This window comes from Manacus candei, unplaced genomic scaffold (assembly GCF_025592945.1).
Source record: "Manacus candei isolate 608988 ecotype Guabito, Panama unplaced genomic scaffold, ASM2559294v1 h1tg000150l, whole genome shotgun sequence".
NCBI classification, from domain to species: Eukaryota; Metazoa; Chordata; class Aves; order Passeriformes; family Pipridae; genus Manacus; species Manacus candei.
In genome coordinates, this window is record NW_026138198.1 from 306,353 (window position 1) to 321,943 (window position 15,591).

The 15,591-nt window shown below is 48.1% G+C and overlaps 1 protein-coding gene across 4 annotated transcripts in view; it reads left to right on the forward strand.

Annotated features, from left to right (window-relative positions):
- FERMT2 (FERM domain containing kindlin 2) overlaps positions 1 to 15,591 on the forward strand; it is a 53,649-nt gene that overhangs the window by 29,918 nt on the left and 8,140 nt on the right. For 2 of the 4 annotated variants that reach the window (XM_051772124.1, XM_051772125.1), the window contains exons 3-10: positions 2,644 to 2,778; positions 6,399 to 6,431; positions 6,877 to 7,102; positions 7,209 to 7,311; positions 7,764 to 7,871; positions 9,846 to 9,980; positions 11,716 to 11,765; positions 14,438 to 14,562. In XM_051772124.1, coding sequence (XP_051628084.1) covers positions 2,644 to 2,778; positions 6,399 to 6,431; positions 6,877 to 7,102; positions 7,209 to 7,311; positions 7,764 to 7,871; positions 9,846 to 9,980; positions 11,716 to 11,765; positions 14,438 to 14,562 — 915 coding nt within the window. The remainder of the gene's footprint in view (positions 1 to 2,643; positions 2,779 to 6,398; positions 6,432 to 6,876; positions 7,103 to 7,208; positions 7,312 to 7,763; positions 7,872 to 9,845; positions 9,981 to 11,715; positions 11,766 to 14,437; positions 14,563 to 15,591) is intronic. The other 2 variants (XM_051772126.1, XM_051772128.1) reach the window with 1 other exon arrangement.

The following is a 15,591-nucleotide window of genomic DNA, read 5'->3' on the forward strand; positions in this document are numbered from 1 at the left end:
GATATTTATATGTATAAAACATATATATATAATATTGTATATATATTATATATATAAAATATATTTAAATCTATATATTTTAAGTCTTTTTATAGATTTTTAATCTCTGTATATTATAGAGATAAAGAGATAAATCTACGTATTTATCTATATTATTATATTATCGGCATATAGAGATAAATCTACGTATTTTTGGCCTGGAATTGTTCAAGGCTGGGCTGGATGGGGCTTGGAGCAACCTGATCCAGTGGAAGGTGTCCTTGCCCATGGCAGGGAGTGGAATGAGGTGAGCTTTAAGGTCCCTTCCAACCCAAACCATCCTGGGATTCTCTTATGTGATTGAAATAAATATATATAAATACATAAATAAAAATAAAGCTTAAATTAAATAAAGCTTATATAAAAATAAATAAAAATCTTAGTAAGCATCTCTAGATATATAAATAAAAATAAAGCTTAAGTTAAAGCTGTGCTGGATTATGGTTTGTGATGGGAGACCTGCAATATAAAAGCTGTTTAAATCCAGATGTGCCCAACCTCTGGATTCAGGAACACCAGGGCCAGTGGGATCCATCACTGGAAGTCACCTGGATGGGGCAAGTTCACAGCTGGATATTTTCCAGCCTGTTTTTAGCAAAGAAGGATGTTGGTGTGAGGAAACACGAGCCAGCACAACCACATCTGCCATGGGGGTGTGTCCTGCTCGGGTCACGTGCTGGCAAACAAATTCCAGTTTTAATTATAATCCTGTTCCTGGGAGTGCACAGGGAACTCCCACTGCTGCCAGCACGTGGTGAGATCTGAGCCCTGTAACTGCCCCTCCTTAGGATAATGACTTATTGTCTCCTTCAGCATTCCTCAGGGTGGGAAAATACAGCCTGGCTGCAGCCAGCTCCTGCTCCTCTGGCTCCTGCCCGTCTTTTGCAGCAGGGATGGGATGAGGGGCTGCTTTCCATAGGGCATCCAGAGGCAAAGCTTGGCAAAGCTTGGCATGTCTCCACACAGCTGAGAATTTTGGGGGGATATGTGCGAAAACCAGAGCGAGAAACAACACAGGGGCTTGAACATGGACAGCCACCTGCAGAGGAGATTCCAAAACTCCTTCCAGGCTCAGGCATGTGCCGTAATCTCCTTTCCATAGACTCGTCATAGAATCCCAAACTGGTTTGGGTTGGAAGGGACCTTAAAGCCCAGCTCATTCCACCTCCTGCCATGGGCAGGGACACGTCCCACTAGCCCAGGTTGCTCCAAGCCCCATCCAACCTGGTCTTGAGCACTTCCAGGGATCCAGGGGCAGCCACAGCTTCTCTGGGTAACCTGTGCCAGGGCCTCCTCACCCTCACAGCCAAGAATTCCTTCCCAATATCCCATCTAACCCTGCTCTCTAGCAGTGGGAAGCCATTCCCCCTTGTCCTGTCCCTCCAGGCCCTTGTCCCAAGTCCCTCTCCAGCTCTCCTGGAGCCCCTTTAGGCACTGGAAGGGGCTCTGAGGTCTCCCTGGAGTCTCCCCTTCTCCAGGCTGAACACCCCCAGCTCTCTCATCCTTTCTTTTCTCAGTCCAAGCTGTATTTCAGAACTCTCCACCCTTTTTGCAGCCTTTCCCCACTGCAGTGGGATGGCTCCATGCCCAGGTCAGTGCTTTTCCAGGTCAGTTCCCACAAATCGACCGAGCCCAGTTTGGAGTAGACAGAGGGTTTTCCCCCATCCTGGTTTTCTCAGTGCCAGTGAGGGACCCCTGGCCCTGCTCCAGTCCCTTGGTGGTTTCCTTGGTACAATGGACAGTGGGCTTTGCTTTCCCAGGGAGCTCCTTCCCCCTTGGAAGCGACTGCAGCAGACCCAAAGTACAGCCTTAGTGGGAAATGACCCTAAAATCCTCTTTTTCATTGCTCCCCATGGCTTAAAACACAAACACACTGAGATGCTCCTCATTTTAAATGGTTTTTGAATTATTCAGGCTGGTCCTGGGCAGGGAAATGGGACAGATTTACTGTGAAAAGGAAACCCTTTGGTCAAAATCTCTTTAAAAATTGGGTGCCTTAAATACAGGCTTTAAGGTCCAGCCTGTAACTGTGTAAATAAATTGCTTAACTCTTGGGTTGCTCCTGTGGGAGGGGGAGGACCTGGCCTGTTACCTACATGCTGATTTCCATTTCAATTTCTGTATCTATTTGTATTTCTACTTCTATTTATTTTTGTTATTTATATATTATTATGTATTATTATACTTCTATATTATTATGCATTGTATTTATATATTATTGATATTCATATTTTTATATTATTTGTGTTTCTATTATTTATATTTAATAGGTGGAAGGGGTACCAGGCTCTGCCTCTACCAGTGCTTATATTTACATTTGAGTGTCTGTACCTGGGAAATTCCACATTTTATCCAAATGTTGTGTTACCTTACCAGCCAAGGACAGTGCTTGTTTCCAAAAGGCTTGCAGGGAAAAAATCTCTCAACTTGATTTTTAACCATTGCAAAGCAGGAAAATCAGCCAAGGGAGATATTGAACATTGCTGGATGTTGTTCCTAATGGAAGGATATTCTTTCTGTCCTCCTTTTTTTCCCCTTTTTTCGCCTTTTTTCCCCTTTTTTTTTCACTCCTGCTGTTATAAAAGTGGTCCATTTTCTCCCCAGACATCAGACATCCAGAAGAACTCTCCCTTTTGAGGAAACCCAGAGACCCATCAAAGAAAAAAAAGAAGAAGTTGGATGATCAGTGCGAAGACGACGCCTTCGAGTTGGAGGGTCCTCTGATCACGCCGGGGTCTGGTGAGCCAGGAAAAAAAGTGGGAGGGGGGAAGAATGGCACTGCAATACCAGTCTGATTTAATTCCTTGAGGTCTGTGCAAGAAGCAGACCCCAAATAAATGGCACAAGTCCTGCAGGGCTGCAGCACTCGGTCACGGATGCATGTCTGGAGCTGTCACGCATTTCGGGGAGCAGAACAACACCAGGCTTCATAAAATAAACCAGAACACGAGTGTGGCCACTTTAACACTCAGATCATTTTGCTGAGAGGTTTTCTTAAGGAAAATCGTTCCTAATGTCAAATTCCAGGTGTGTTTTAGGCTGTACCACTGTCCTACTCCCTATTTATAACCCAGCAAGAGCAGTGTTTTATTAATTGCATTAGCGTTGCCTTATGTTGTGTGTAGCTGTGGATTTTAATGCTAAAAGAAACCCCTTTTATTGCTGTGTGGTAGTTTGCCAGTCTGAATTCCAGAACCAGAACAGCACTGGGAAGAGAATTGCTGGTGAGGTAACGTCCCTGATTGGAATAACATCCCTGATGGAGGAATATCCTTGATGGAGTAACATCTCTTACCCAGGGCAGCAAATTGATGCAGGTGTTTGCAAGCAGAGGGTTTTTCAGCTCTGTTCTGTGGCTGCTGGAAGTCTGGTGTTTGAAGGCAAATGGCAGGAGTTTAAACCATCATTTTGGCCAAGTGGGAGCACTTTATCCCAAATGGACTTGCAGAGTCAGTGGCGCTGCCGGGCGGGCGAGACGTGTCTGGCTGCCAAAGCTCTTGGGTTTAAATCTCGCAATCTGAGGGTAGCAGGGCAGCTTTGATTTAAAAAAATACCTTGGAATTCAGTAAACTTGTATTAATTGATATTAAATTAACTGAAGGGAAGGTCATGAAGTGTGGTTAATGCCAGTGGTGGCACTGGGCTTGCAGGCAGAAAGGTTTTTGCACCACGATCTCCGCATCAAACCATCAGCACGGATCTTGGCAAGGGAAAAATAATCCCTGTTTTGCTCTGATCCTGCACTTTCTCCTCTCAGTTACTTAAAAATGCTTCTGGACTAGTCCCTCTCCCACTCCTGGCTCAGAGATATTGGGCAAGGCTCCAGCCAATTTTCATTTCCATTTGGCTTTTTCATCCTGAAAGTCTGTACGAAGCCTTTCCAAAAGCCAGTGTTCACGGAGAGAGAGCATCTCTGTTGGATTAATAGGAAATACTTGGCCTGCTTTGGGGGAAATGTAGGCAGAAGAGAGGGTTTTATTTTAATTATTTATTGCTCTTTCAGTGAGTCACTTTGCTGGTCTGGCTTTCCCTGTGAATGAAATCACTTGCAGCAGGTTGAATTCCTGCGCGTTCAGGTGCCATTAGATAAAAGTCGTGGTTTTAATCTGAATAAACTGTTCCTAGCGTTGTTCCAACGCCAGTCCATGTGCTGAATGCTTCTGAAAAACAAGTTAATAATTCAGGATGTGCTGGTTTCAGTGTGTGGGGATGTACTGGGTGTGTTTTGTCACTGAGCATCCCAAACCTGGCAGTGAAACCATTTAAACCCCAGTCAGCAGGGCTGCCAACACTCCCACAGGCCGTGTTGCCCAACACTTTCCATTAGAAGACCTGTTTTCACTTGTTTATATAAATTAGCCAAATTTGTAGCTATTTCTACTGGAACTTTCCATGACATTGCCTGGCCTAGGGCAGATTTTCTAAGGGAAGCTTCTTTTGAGATGTTTCAGGTGTTTGGAGAAGTGGATGAGGAGAACAGTGGAGGGGAAGCTTTGCTCTGATGGAGCGAACACTCAGTCAGAGGAATGTGGGGGGATATCTGTGGAAAAACCTGCCCAATTTGAGGCAAGAAGTGGGATTTTTCTTTTGTTGGTCCAGTTGATGCTCAGCCCTGTGTGCTTGAGCCACGTGAAGGCTGAGACTGAGGCACTGCAAGGATGGATGGGGAGGAGGCAGGAGCATCCTTCGGGATGTGGTTGACAGATGGTGTTGGTGGTTTGTTGCTGGTTCTTGTTGGACTGCTCTGCTCCAGTGTTGAAACAGCCCATGGGGAGAGCACCTTTCTGCTGCTTTTGTAACCATAGAATCATAGGATATCTCAAGGTGGAAGGGACCATAAGGATCATCGAGTCCAACTCCCATCGTGTAAGTACCTGGTCTGAGTACCTGGCAAATCATCCCTGGCCTTCTCCTTGCAAGTGTGAAGCCTGAAGGGCGGTATCTGCATCCCTTCATCATTTCTGCTGCTTTTTTTGCTCATGCCTGGATCTGTCTTGATGGAGGTACCCACAGTGCTCACTGGTCCCATCCAAACCGGGATGCCAGCAAAACTAGGAGGGGCATTAAAAGCATCCTGATGGTTTTCTTTTATTTGGTGGTTTTCACTTTTATTTTCCATCCTGTCAGGCAGTTTGGAATCCCATTTCTATATTATTTGGTGTTTCCTAGCCAGAAAGTTGGCAGTCATGGGCATGATGCTGCTGATTCAAACAGTTCCTCCTGCTCCTTGAGATACCCGTCGTGAAAAATGAGGGTTTGGAAAGGTTTTTTTTTATTGGTTTGGTCTTGGAATTTTCCAGTCTAGCTCAGCTGTGTGCCATTCCTTGTGCAACAAGGGAGGAGGGATGGTTTGGAGTGAGGAGGAGGTGGAGCATGGCCCGAGGTGGCGGTTCAGAGCAGCAGGAGGTGGCACAAATGACCTTGTTTGTGGCATCTCAACCCTGTCACTGCCTTCAACACCCTCAGCAGTGCTCTGCGAGGGAGGGTGATTTGAAAAGGACACGGCCCTTTCCCAAAAATCCAGCTTGTTGTCGGACCTTCCAGGTCCTGGTGGGCAGATTTATGTCCAGCAGATGCTGCTGAGTGAGCTCGTTGCCTGGTGTACGTACGCAGCGGAATTCCTGGCATTAGGACGTGGTGGTTGATCCTCCCTTCTTTTGAAAATCTGGATTTTATATTAATGTAAAAGTCAATGTTCTAGTGAGATGAATAGGGGCTGTTTCATTGAGTGGTTTAGGTTGGAAGGGATATCAAGCCCATCCAGTTTCCACCCCCTGCCATGGGAAGGGACACCTTCCACTAGACCAGGTTGCTCCAAGCCCCATCCAGCCTGGTCTGGAACGCTTCCAGGGATGAGGCAGCTCTCTGCTCAGCTCTCAGCTATTTTGGGGGTGTGAGATACCAAGCTGTGATTTGCTTGTTTCTCTTCAAAAAGACTCATTTTAAAAGGTTTGGGCGGGTTTTTCGAACGCTGTGAATCCGTACAGAGCCGCAGAGCTTTGAAAGGCCCGTGAGTAACGTGTGCTTGGGGATCAGTTTTGCACCACGTCGCACCACCCGCTCAGCACATTAATACCAAATGTGTGTGGCCATCTCAGCAAGCTTTTCCATCCGGGAAATGCCGCGTTCCCGTGCCCGGCTGTTCTTGTAACATGAGTAAAATAACGTGAAGTCACTCGGGTTGCTTTGCTGCCGAGTCCACCAGCGCCGCTGCCAGCACTCCATTGGGGTGGTTCAACCTCACCTGTGCTGTTCTGCCTCCTTCTAAAAATGCCCATTTTTGGCTTCTGTCCTTTCCTGCTCTCCGGGTGACTTTCTCTCGCCTTCTCACTTCCCTCCTTTCTTTTCCCTCTCCATAGGCACCGATATTCTTTACATCGGCCCCGTCAAAGGTGAGCTCCACCTCAGTAGGACTTTTACCCTCTGCCTCTGGTCTCTTTGGCTGCACCCTTAGTTTATTTTCCTGCTCCTCTAAAACCTTTGACTTCCAAAATCTTTAAGCAACAGGTAATACCGGTAAGTCGGGGGCCACTCATGTCCCAGGTGCCACAGAGACTCAGGGGGCAGGATTTTTCCGGCATGGGAGACCTGTGTCTTTTCCCACCGTGTGGGATGGAATGAGTTTTCCATCAGTTTTGCTCTTGGAGAAGAGCCGAGAGAGAGAGAGGAGAGGAGAGGGACGGCTTTCCGTGGGAGAACAAGCAGCGCAGTGTTTTCCCACTGTGGAAAGATAATGGTGGAAAAAGGGAAGGTTTTTTTTCATCCGTTGGCTGGGTTGGGAGCAAGGCAGGGCTCGTCCCAAAGCTAACTCCCGGCTTTTATTCCCCTTGCTGGTAGGAAATATCTATTCAAGCCCAGGACTGTATAGCAAAACGATGACGCCGACCTACGACGCCCACGACGGCAGCCCCCTGTCACCCACCTCCGCCTGGTTCGGTGACAGCGCCCTGTCGGAAGGGAATCCGGGAATCCTGGCCGTGAGCCAGCCCGTCACCTCCCCAGAGTCCTTAGCAAAAATGTACAAGCCCCAGACGCTGCTCGATAAAGCCAAAATCAACCAAGGGTGAGTGGAGGAGTCGAGGATTTGGGGGGGGGTTTTTTTCTTTGCTGATTTTAAATTGCGTCGCCGGAGCGTTTTGTGTGTGTTATCCCGTGTTGGCAATTCACAGGTGGCTGGATTCGTCCCGATCCCTGATGGAGCAGGAGGTGAAAGAAAACGAGGCTTTGCTACTGCGGTTCAAGTACTACAGCTTTTTTGACCTGAATCCAAAGGTACAGAGCTAGTTGTTTCACTTGCATCTTGCAGGCAAAGGCTTGGAGCAAAGGATGCCTGGATCTCTTAACGTGCTTTTGTGTTGGTAAACCTTCCCCCCAAAAAAAACATGAAAATTTGAATGGAGTTTGAAAATGAGTCGTGCAGGAATCAAACACAGGATTTGTGCTCCCTGTATATCAGATTCCTAATGTTTAGGTGTTGCTAGAGATGCTCTGAGGGGTCTTAGAGCCACTTCGCTTCGGTGGCAGAGGATTTTCAGTCTCGGATTGAAGTGTTGTGTTGAGAGGTCAGAGAATCTCAGAATGGTTTGGGTTGGAAGGGACCTTAAAGACCATCTCACTCCAACTCCCTGCCATGGGCAGGGACACCTTCCACTGGATGAGGTGGTTTGTCCTGAACTGGGCACGTACGTTTTCCGACGGTTCCGTGTTTCTGTGCTGTGCCGCAGTACGACGCCATCAGGATCAACCAGCTGTACGAGCAGTCCAAGTGGGCGATTCTGCTGGAGGAGATCGAGTGCACGGAGGAGGAAATGATGATGTTTGCAGCACTGCAGGTGGGACAGAGCCTTGAGACGCCGATGGTTTGGGTTAAACTTGATTTTGTGGCTTTGCGGGTTTCTCCGTTGATTAACCTGATAAGTGAAATCATGGAACCACAGACTGGTTTGGCTTGGAGGGCACCTTAAGACCATCTCATTCCACCCCCTACCATGGGCAGGGACACCTTCCACTAGCCCAGGTTGCTCCAAGCCCCATCCAACCTGGCCTTGGACACTTCCAGGGATGGGACAACCACGGCTTCTCTGGGAAACCTGTGCCAGGGCCTCATCACCCTCACAACCAAGAATTTCTTCCCAATATCCTATCTAAACCTACTCTCCTTCAGCTTAAAACTGTGTATTTTAAGCCTCACCTGGTCTTTGGTGGGAGCTTGGCCTTCTCACGCTGGTAGAAGTTGGATCATTTCCCGTCTCCTAATCCTCAATTGAGTTTACTAGATTTATTTTGAATTTAAATGTTTGCTGCCGATTATTTCACGTGAAAAATAACTTCACCTTCTTTTACCAAACGTGTTTATATCTATCTTAACTTTTAGTTTTGCACTTTCTTAAACCCACCCAATACGTACACGGTGTTACTGAACTGTGCCTTTCTGGCCCTGTGCCCCCTAAACAACTGGGGATAATCTGTGGGTTTCCCAGAACTATTTATTTATATCTGTTTCATGAAGTATTCGGTGTGATTTGGCATAAATGCTACACCTGCTATTGACTTCTGTGGGACGGATGGCAGACATTTATTCCGTGTGGTCTGGCACGACTCGTCGCTGTAGGATGCAGGAATGTCCCCCTCAGGAGCAGGGCTGTCTGCTCCAAGGGCCCCTCCCAGGAAAAAAAGAGAGAAAACAGAAATATAATGACTCAGTTTACATCCCAGCACTCCAGAGTGGGTTGAGCACAGTCCTTCCTGTGAGATTTCATGGATGTTTTTGGTTTTCTGGGGCAAAAGCAGATGCAAAGACACGGAGTCACGGAATGGTTTGGGTTGGAAGGGACTTGGTCCATCTTGTTCCAACCCCCTGCCATGGGCAGGGACACCTTCCACTAACCCAGGTTGCTCCAAGCCCTGGCCAATCTGGCCTGGAACACTTCCAGGGATGGGGCAGCCACAGCTTCTCTGGGCAACCTGTGCCAGGGCCTCCCCACCCTCACAGGGAAGAATTCCTTCCCAATATCCAATCTAACCTTGCCCTCTGGCAGTGGGAAGCCATTCCCCCTTGTCCTGTCCCTCCAGCCTCTTTGCCAGCTCTCTTGGAGCCCCTTCAGGCACTGGGAAGGTGCCCCTGGAGGGAACAGCCCCATCCACCAGCAGGTGTCCTGGTTTGTACTGGGCAAAGCATCACCAGAGGTCAAGAGAGGTGATCCTGCCCCTCTGCTCGGTGCTGGTGAGGCCACACCTGGAGTACTGGGTCCAGTTCTGGGCTCCCCAGGGCAAGAGAGACATGGACAGACCGGAGAGAGTCCTCAGTGATGGGCCACAAGGATGATGAAGGTCCGGGAACATCCCTCCTATGAGGAAAGGCTGGGATTGTTCATCCTGGAGAAGAGAAGGCTCTGGGGGTCTTACTAAGTACATAAATACCTGGTGGGAGGCAGGGAAGGAGATGGACAGAGGTGCCCAGTGGCAGGACCAGAGGCCATGGACACAACCTGGAACATGGGAGGTTCCCTCTGAACATCAGGAAACACTTTTTTGCCGTGAGGGTGACTGAGCACTGGCACAGGTTGCCCAGAAAGGTTGAGGAGTCTCTATCAAAGTTACTCAAAATCCAACTGGACATGGTCCTGGACAACATCTGGAGCAGGGAGTTAGGACCAGGTGACCTCCAGAGGTCCCTTCCAATCTCAGCCAGTCTGTGATGCTGTGGAAAGAGCAGCTCTGCCCTTTCAGGGTCCTTCAGGGGTTGTGCCACCGACTCCTTGAGCTGAAAACATCCAAGATGGTCATTCCTGTGCCTTGCCTTCCAGTACCACATCAACAAGCTGTCCATCATGTCCTCGGAAAACCACCTGAACAACAGCGACAAGGACGTGGATGAGGTGGATGCTGCGCTCTCGGACCTGGAAATTACCTTGGAAGGTGGCAAGACATCCACCATCCTGGTAAGGGTTACAGGCACACCATGTGTGTCCCCTCCTTCCCTCCTGGGAATCTTTCCAGACCTCCAACCTTTTTTATTTCCTTCCTCTCCCTTTTTTTTTTCTATTTCTCTATGAGAAAGTTGCCCCCAGCCCAGTGAAGCGACACAAAACACAGACCCCCAATAATATTTGCTTTAAAATAGGGGATTTTTTAGATACTGAGGGATAGTTCTGGGGGCAGGGAACCACAGAAAGTGTCTGGAGAAGTCCTGGAGGAACCAGAATCTTACTGAATCCTCGCTACAGCAAGCCACCTTCCTGATGAAATAATGGAAAAGTAAATTTAAATGGATGTGATTTCTGTCCTCACTACTGACTTTCCCAAATACTGAGTTCTCCACGCTGAGGTTTCTCTTCCTCTGTTTCTAATTCATGTTTTACAGCACCTAAAACGGCTGCTGTGATTTTCAGAACTAATTTATGCTTATGAAACCTTACTTTTATTGCACTGGATTTTAGCCTATGTCTCTATTTCAGAGGATTTGGGGGGGGTGTTTTCAAATATGCTGTTTTAACGCTCGTTTTCCACCTTTAAAAATGTAAGGGTTTAAAATTAAAATGCATTAAAAGGGCTCAGTCCTGTCAGCCTTGGCCCAGCACAGCTTTTCCAGGCTTTCTGCACATTTATACCGTCTCTAAATTTCATTTTAAGTTCTTTCCAACCCTAAAATCCCTGAAATTTTCCGGTTCTACACTTCATATAATTTTTTTTTAAAGTGTTTATGAAGGGTCTTTTTGAAGTTACATCCATGCTTAGATGCTGTATTGGCATTAACAACAGCAGAGCTTTGCAATATAAAGCAGTGGCTGCGACAGAAACGACGACAAATTTTTATCACTGAGACATATTTTCTAATTTCTTCTCAAAACCAGATTTGGAACACACCACTAAGGAACAAACCCTGCCAGATAAGAGCGCAGAGGACAATGATTCATCCAAAAAAACCCCCATCCCTTTCCGTAGGGCTTACAACCAGGAGCCATTTCCAGATGCATTCGAGTAATTGAATACGGATAATGGGCAATTACTGGATTGTTTGTTTAGATTCTGCTTTTTTTTTTCCCTGTGGTATCTATAAACAGTTCACTGCAGACTGAAAGTAAACTGTCCTGCTACTGGAAGCTGCTGGAGCAATCCTTCCTTTTTCTATCCCTCGAAAACCCTTGAGTTTCAGCTCCCGGGAGTTGCAGGTGCCCCCCTGTACATTTTCCTCATGCAAAAAGGGAATTTAAACTCAATATCTAAAGATCCAGTGGGGGAGAGGAAAGTCTTTCTAAACACAGAGATCCCTTCTCCAGTCAGATTTCTGTGGAAGTGCATCTTTTCCTTTTGTTTGGAGCATAGGGAAGTAACTGAAGGAGGAGAAAAATCCCCTTGTGAACACGAGCCGCTGTGACCGCCCGTGACCTGGCGGGTGGGAATTGGCTCCAGCAACAGCAGGAATTCCTCAAAGGAAAATAAAACCTTGTCCTCTGCTTTCCAAACAGCCCTGCTGGGCTGTGCCATAGGTTTTTTTCACCGCTTGATTCTCCCGGGAAGCGGCTCTGAGGCTTTCTCAGGAGCAGTTTTAGTGACCCCTGAGCCGCGATGTTGCCCCCCCGGCTTCCTCCCCTGCACCACATCCCTTCCCTCCCGGATCCACCGACCCGGCTCCGCTGGGGCAGGCGGGTGAATGGGATAATCTTTGATTTTCAGGGTGACATCACTTCCATCCCGGAGCTCGCCGACTACATTAAAGTCTTCAAGTAAGTGCTGATGGGAAGAGCTGCTCGTGAAACTGGTAATGGCAATGAATAATTAATGGTCCTACCTCTTAACATCCTTTTTTTTTTTTTTTTTCCATCTCCTGGCCATGAGATATTCAAAATATTCAATACTTGAAGTTGATTAGTTCTTAAATAAAAAATTCGGGATGTTCTCCTACTGGGAGGGTTTGCTGCAGCCCATAGCCATCAACATGTGCTGGGTTATTTCTTTAACACATTTACTGCCCAGGAGATAATAAACCATCCTGAAAGATAATAAACCATCCTGAAATTAGGAGTGAGACCTAAAAACCCTCCTCAAACACTTCTCCTCGTTTGCTGGATGGATTCTAAGCCAGTCTCTCCAGCCTCTCCGTGCCAGAAGGAGCAGGTTAAGTTGACTCTGCTCCTCTTCCAGCTCACTCAGGATTTAGGGATTTTTTTTTTTTTAGTTTGCTTTGACTCGGATGGTGGAACGTGGAAACCGGGAACAGCAGCGTCTGGGCTTGGAGTAACATTTTTGGCAGCCACGACTGTCTTTTGCAATTTATTGCCGGCTGAGGCGAGGGATACAGTGAAAGTTCTGGAAACTGGGAATTGTGATGAGATTTCACAGCAGAACTGCAGGATAGAGGGGGGGGGAAAAAGGCTGTAGGAAGCAAAATAGCTCTGGAACAAGCCTTTATTTTATTAATTGTTTGGTTCTGGAGCCAGAACCTGGCACTCACAGCTCTGAAAAACTCCTTCTCCCTCTCCAAAGGCAAATTAATGAGGTCTCTGCGTCTGTCTGGGCTTGTGGTCTGGCTTAATCAGGGCAAAGTTTCAGGGCTGCAGCCCCTCAGTGGGTGTTTCTTCCCTCCCTTGAACAAACAAACAAACAAAAAACTTGTTCTTCCCTTTGATCTGCTGATTTGCCAATAAAATTAGGCAGGACTCAGGGAGCTAATTGCCTGCAAATTGGAGCACCAGGAGATGGAGCAGCCAGAAGCTGCCGGTTCCTCGCCCAGTGAAAGCCTAAAACCCCCTGGGGTTTGGACTTAAAGCTGTCAAACTGAACAGAGAATTCCATTTGCTCCCAAAAATGGGGGTCAAGAGGTATTTTTAGTGTCAGTAGTCCAATGTAAATGGCACGATGTTCAGAGCTGTCCCAGCTTTGGATGTGCCTCTTGTCACACTTCACTTGGAGAGGAGCTGCAGTACATGTCCCTAATATTCCATAGATTTAGCTCCTGTAAATATGTCCCTGTATGTGCCTGGTGTTGCTGCAGAGAGTTGGGATGTTTCTCTCTCCCCTGCAAGCCAAAATCATAGAATTCCAGAATGTTTTGGGTTGGAAGGGACCTTAAAGCCCATCTCATTCCAACCCCCTGCCATGGGCAGGGACACTTTCCACTATCCCAGGTTGCTTCAAACCCCATCCAGCCTGGCCTGAAATGCTTCAAGGGCAGCCACAACTTCCCTGGGCAACCTTTGCCAGGGCCTCACCACCCTCACAGGGAAGAATTCCTTCCCAATATCTCCATATATTATGTCCAGCATCAAAATGCCCTTCCTGCAATTTAAAGGAGGCCCCCCCAAAAAATCCAAAGGCAATAAAGATGCATTAAGGCATCTTTAACGAAGGATGGAAAAACCTGCACGTGTGGGATGGCTTGGCTGGAGGCTGGTGACTTCTTCCATAGTGGGAAGCAGCTTTCAAAGGAAATTGTGGTTGTATAGTTTTCCCAGGGCAGGGCTGTGTGTGTGCCAGGGCTTTTGGAGGAGGAGGAAATCCAGCAAGGGCAGGAGGAAGCAGCAGATGCCCCAGCTCAGGTGTCCATCACAGGAGTGGGAGCAGGGAGGTTCAGGCAGACATTGTTTCTCCCCCACGTCCCTGATTTCCTTCTGACCTGAGCAGCCTCCAGCTTGCTTTTGCTTGGAAATGGAAGTGCAGATCCCTGAGGACAAGCAATTGGGGCCATCACATATTTGATCCCTGCAGATGAGAGATCAGCAGCTGTTTCCGGGATGGAAACATGAGAAATGTGTGAGAGGCTGCAGATCCAGCCTTAGAATAAGGTTTATAAATTAGGGAAGGTTAAAAAATTCAAATACTTGGAGCTCTGCAAAGGCCCTGGGCTCGTGGTGGGATGAACTCAGGGTCCCACCCTGCCAAGTGGTCGCTTTGCTTTGCTGCAGGTTTGCAGGGCCATCAGTTCTCCTGCAGAATCAAGCAAAATCCATGCTTTCCTTAGAAAAGAAGTGAACCTTTTGGAGTGTGGAGTGTTTAAATACAAAACAAGTGCACTCGTGCGTGCGTGTGGCTGACGAGTCCTTGGAAGTGCCGTTTCCCTTTGGAGCTCCAGCAAAGGGGTTCCAGTTTCGTGTGGTGGGTGGAGAGGCAGGTTTTGCAGCGGTTCAGGGACGTGTCTGTTTTTGTAACAGAGTTCTCCAGCTCCCCCCACCTTGCCCCAAATTACCTCCATGGGATTGAAGAGCCCAAACTTGGCATTGGAGCTCAACTCGGCAGTGAAAGGATGGCTGAGCCCCCGGGCAGGGACTATCCCAGGGGTGGGGGAATAACCCAGGCTGCTGACAGCAGGTTTCCAGGGGTGAAATAATGAGTTTCCTGGTGCAGCAGCTTGTTTTTAGGAGCTTTAGCCAAGCGTGATGTCCCTCCATGTGTCTGGCAGGCCCAAGAAGCTGACGTTGAAAGGCTACAAGCCCTATTGGTGCACCTTCAAAGATACCTCGATCTCCTGCTATAAAAGCAAAGAGGAATCCAACGGGACTCCTGCTCACCAGATGAACCTGAGAGGTAAGAGAAGAGTGAGGTGAGGGAAGAGAAGCTGCTTTTTATTCCAGTAATAGGCTGCTCCTCCTGCATCTTGCTTTCCCACTGCTTTATCACCTCGGCGTGGCGTCCCAGGGTTGGGTAAATGTATTTAAAGGAATGAGGTGACTGGGTTTGATGGTGTGGCACAGACTTGGACTTCTAGACAGTGTGATCCCACAGGGAAGCACCAACAGCTCCCCAGTAGCATGAGGAGACAACTTACAGAATCATGGAATGGTTTGGGTTGGAAGGGACCCTCAAGACCATCTCATTCCAACCCCCTGCCATGGGCAGGGACACCTTCCGCTTGCCCTTGTTTTTTGTCATACTTAGTTCAGTCACAATCCCCACGGCAAAAAAAAAAGAGTTTAAGCTGGGAAGAACAGACCATTCTCCTCCTCTGCTGCCTTATTTTCCCTCCTCTGCCCGGTGCTGGTTGGGAGCAGCCTCACTGCAAGCCTCGGGTTTTTAAATTCCTGCAGTTGCTGGCTTTCCTTGTGTCAAGTTAAACATTCCTGCTCCGGCAGCCACGGAGCTGCAGAGAGAGCTCATTTGTTTTCCCCGTGGAGGCAGGAGCAGATGGGATGCCAAGCGACCTCGGGCTGCTGTCGGAGCGAAGCCCGGCCCGCAGGACCTTTTTGGGAGCTTTTGACAGATCTGCTGTGACGGCACTTTTAAAAAATCTCGGAGGCGGCGTTGAAGCGGCGCCTGGGAGGACTTGGCTGCTTCAGTTCATCACGCTCCGTGTTTATCCAGCCACTTGGAGTTCTCTCCAGACTCCGGGAGCGGGATGCTCACACCTCACCGCTCACTGTAGCAGCCAAAATCATGGAATCACAGACTGGTTTGGGTTGGAAGGGACCTTTGAGACCATCTCATTCCACTCCCCGGCCATGGGCAGGGACACCTTCCACTAGCCCAGGTTGCTCCAAGCTCCAAGACCTGTCCAGCCTGGCCTGGAACACTTCCAGGGATGGGGCATCCCATCCTTGCATAAATAACATAGAGGGG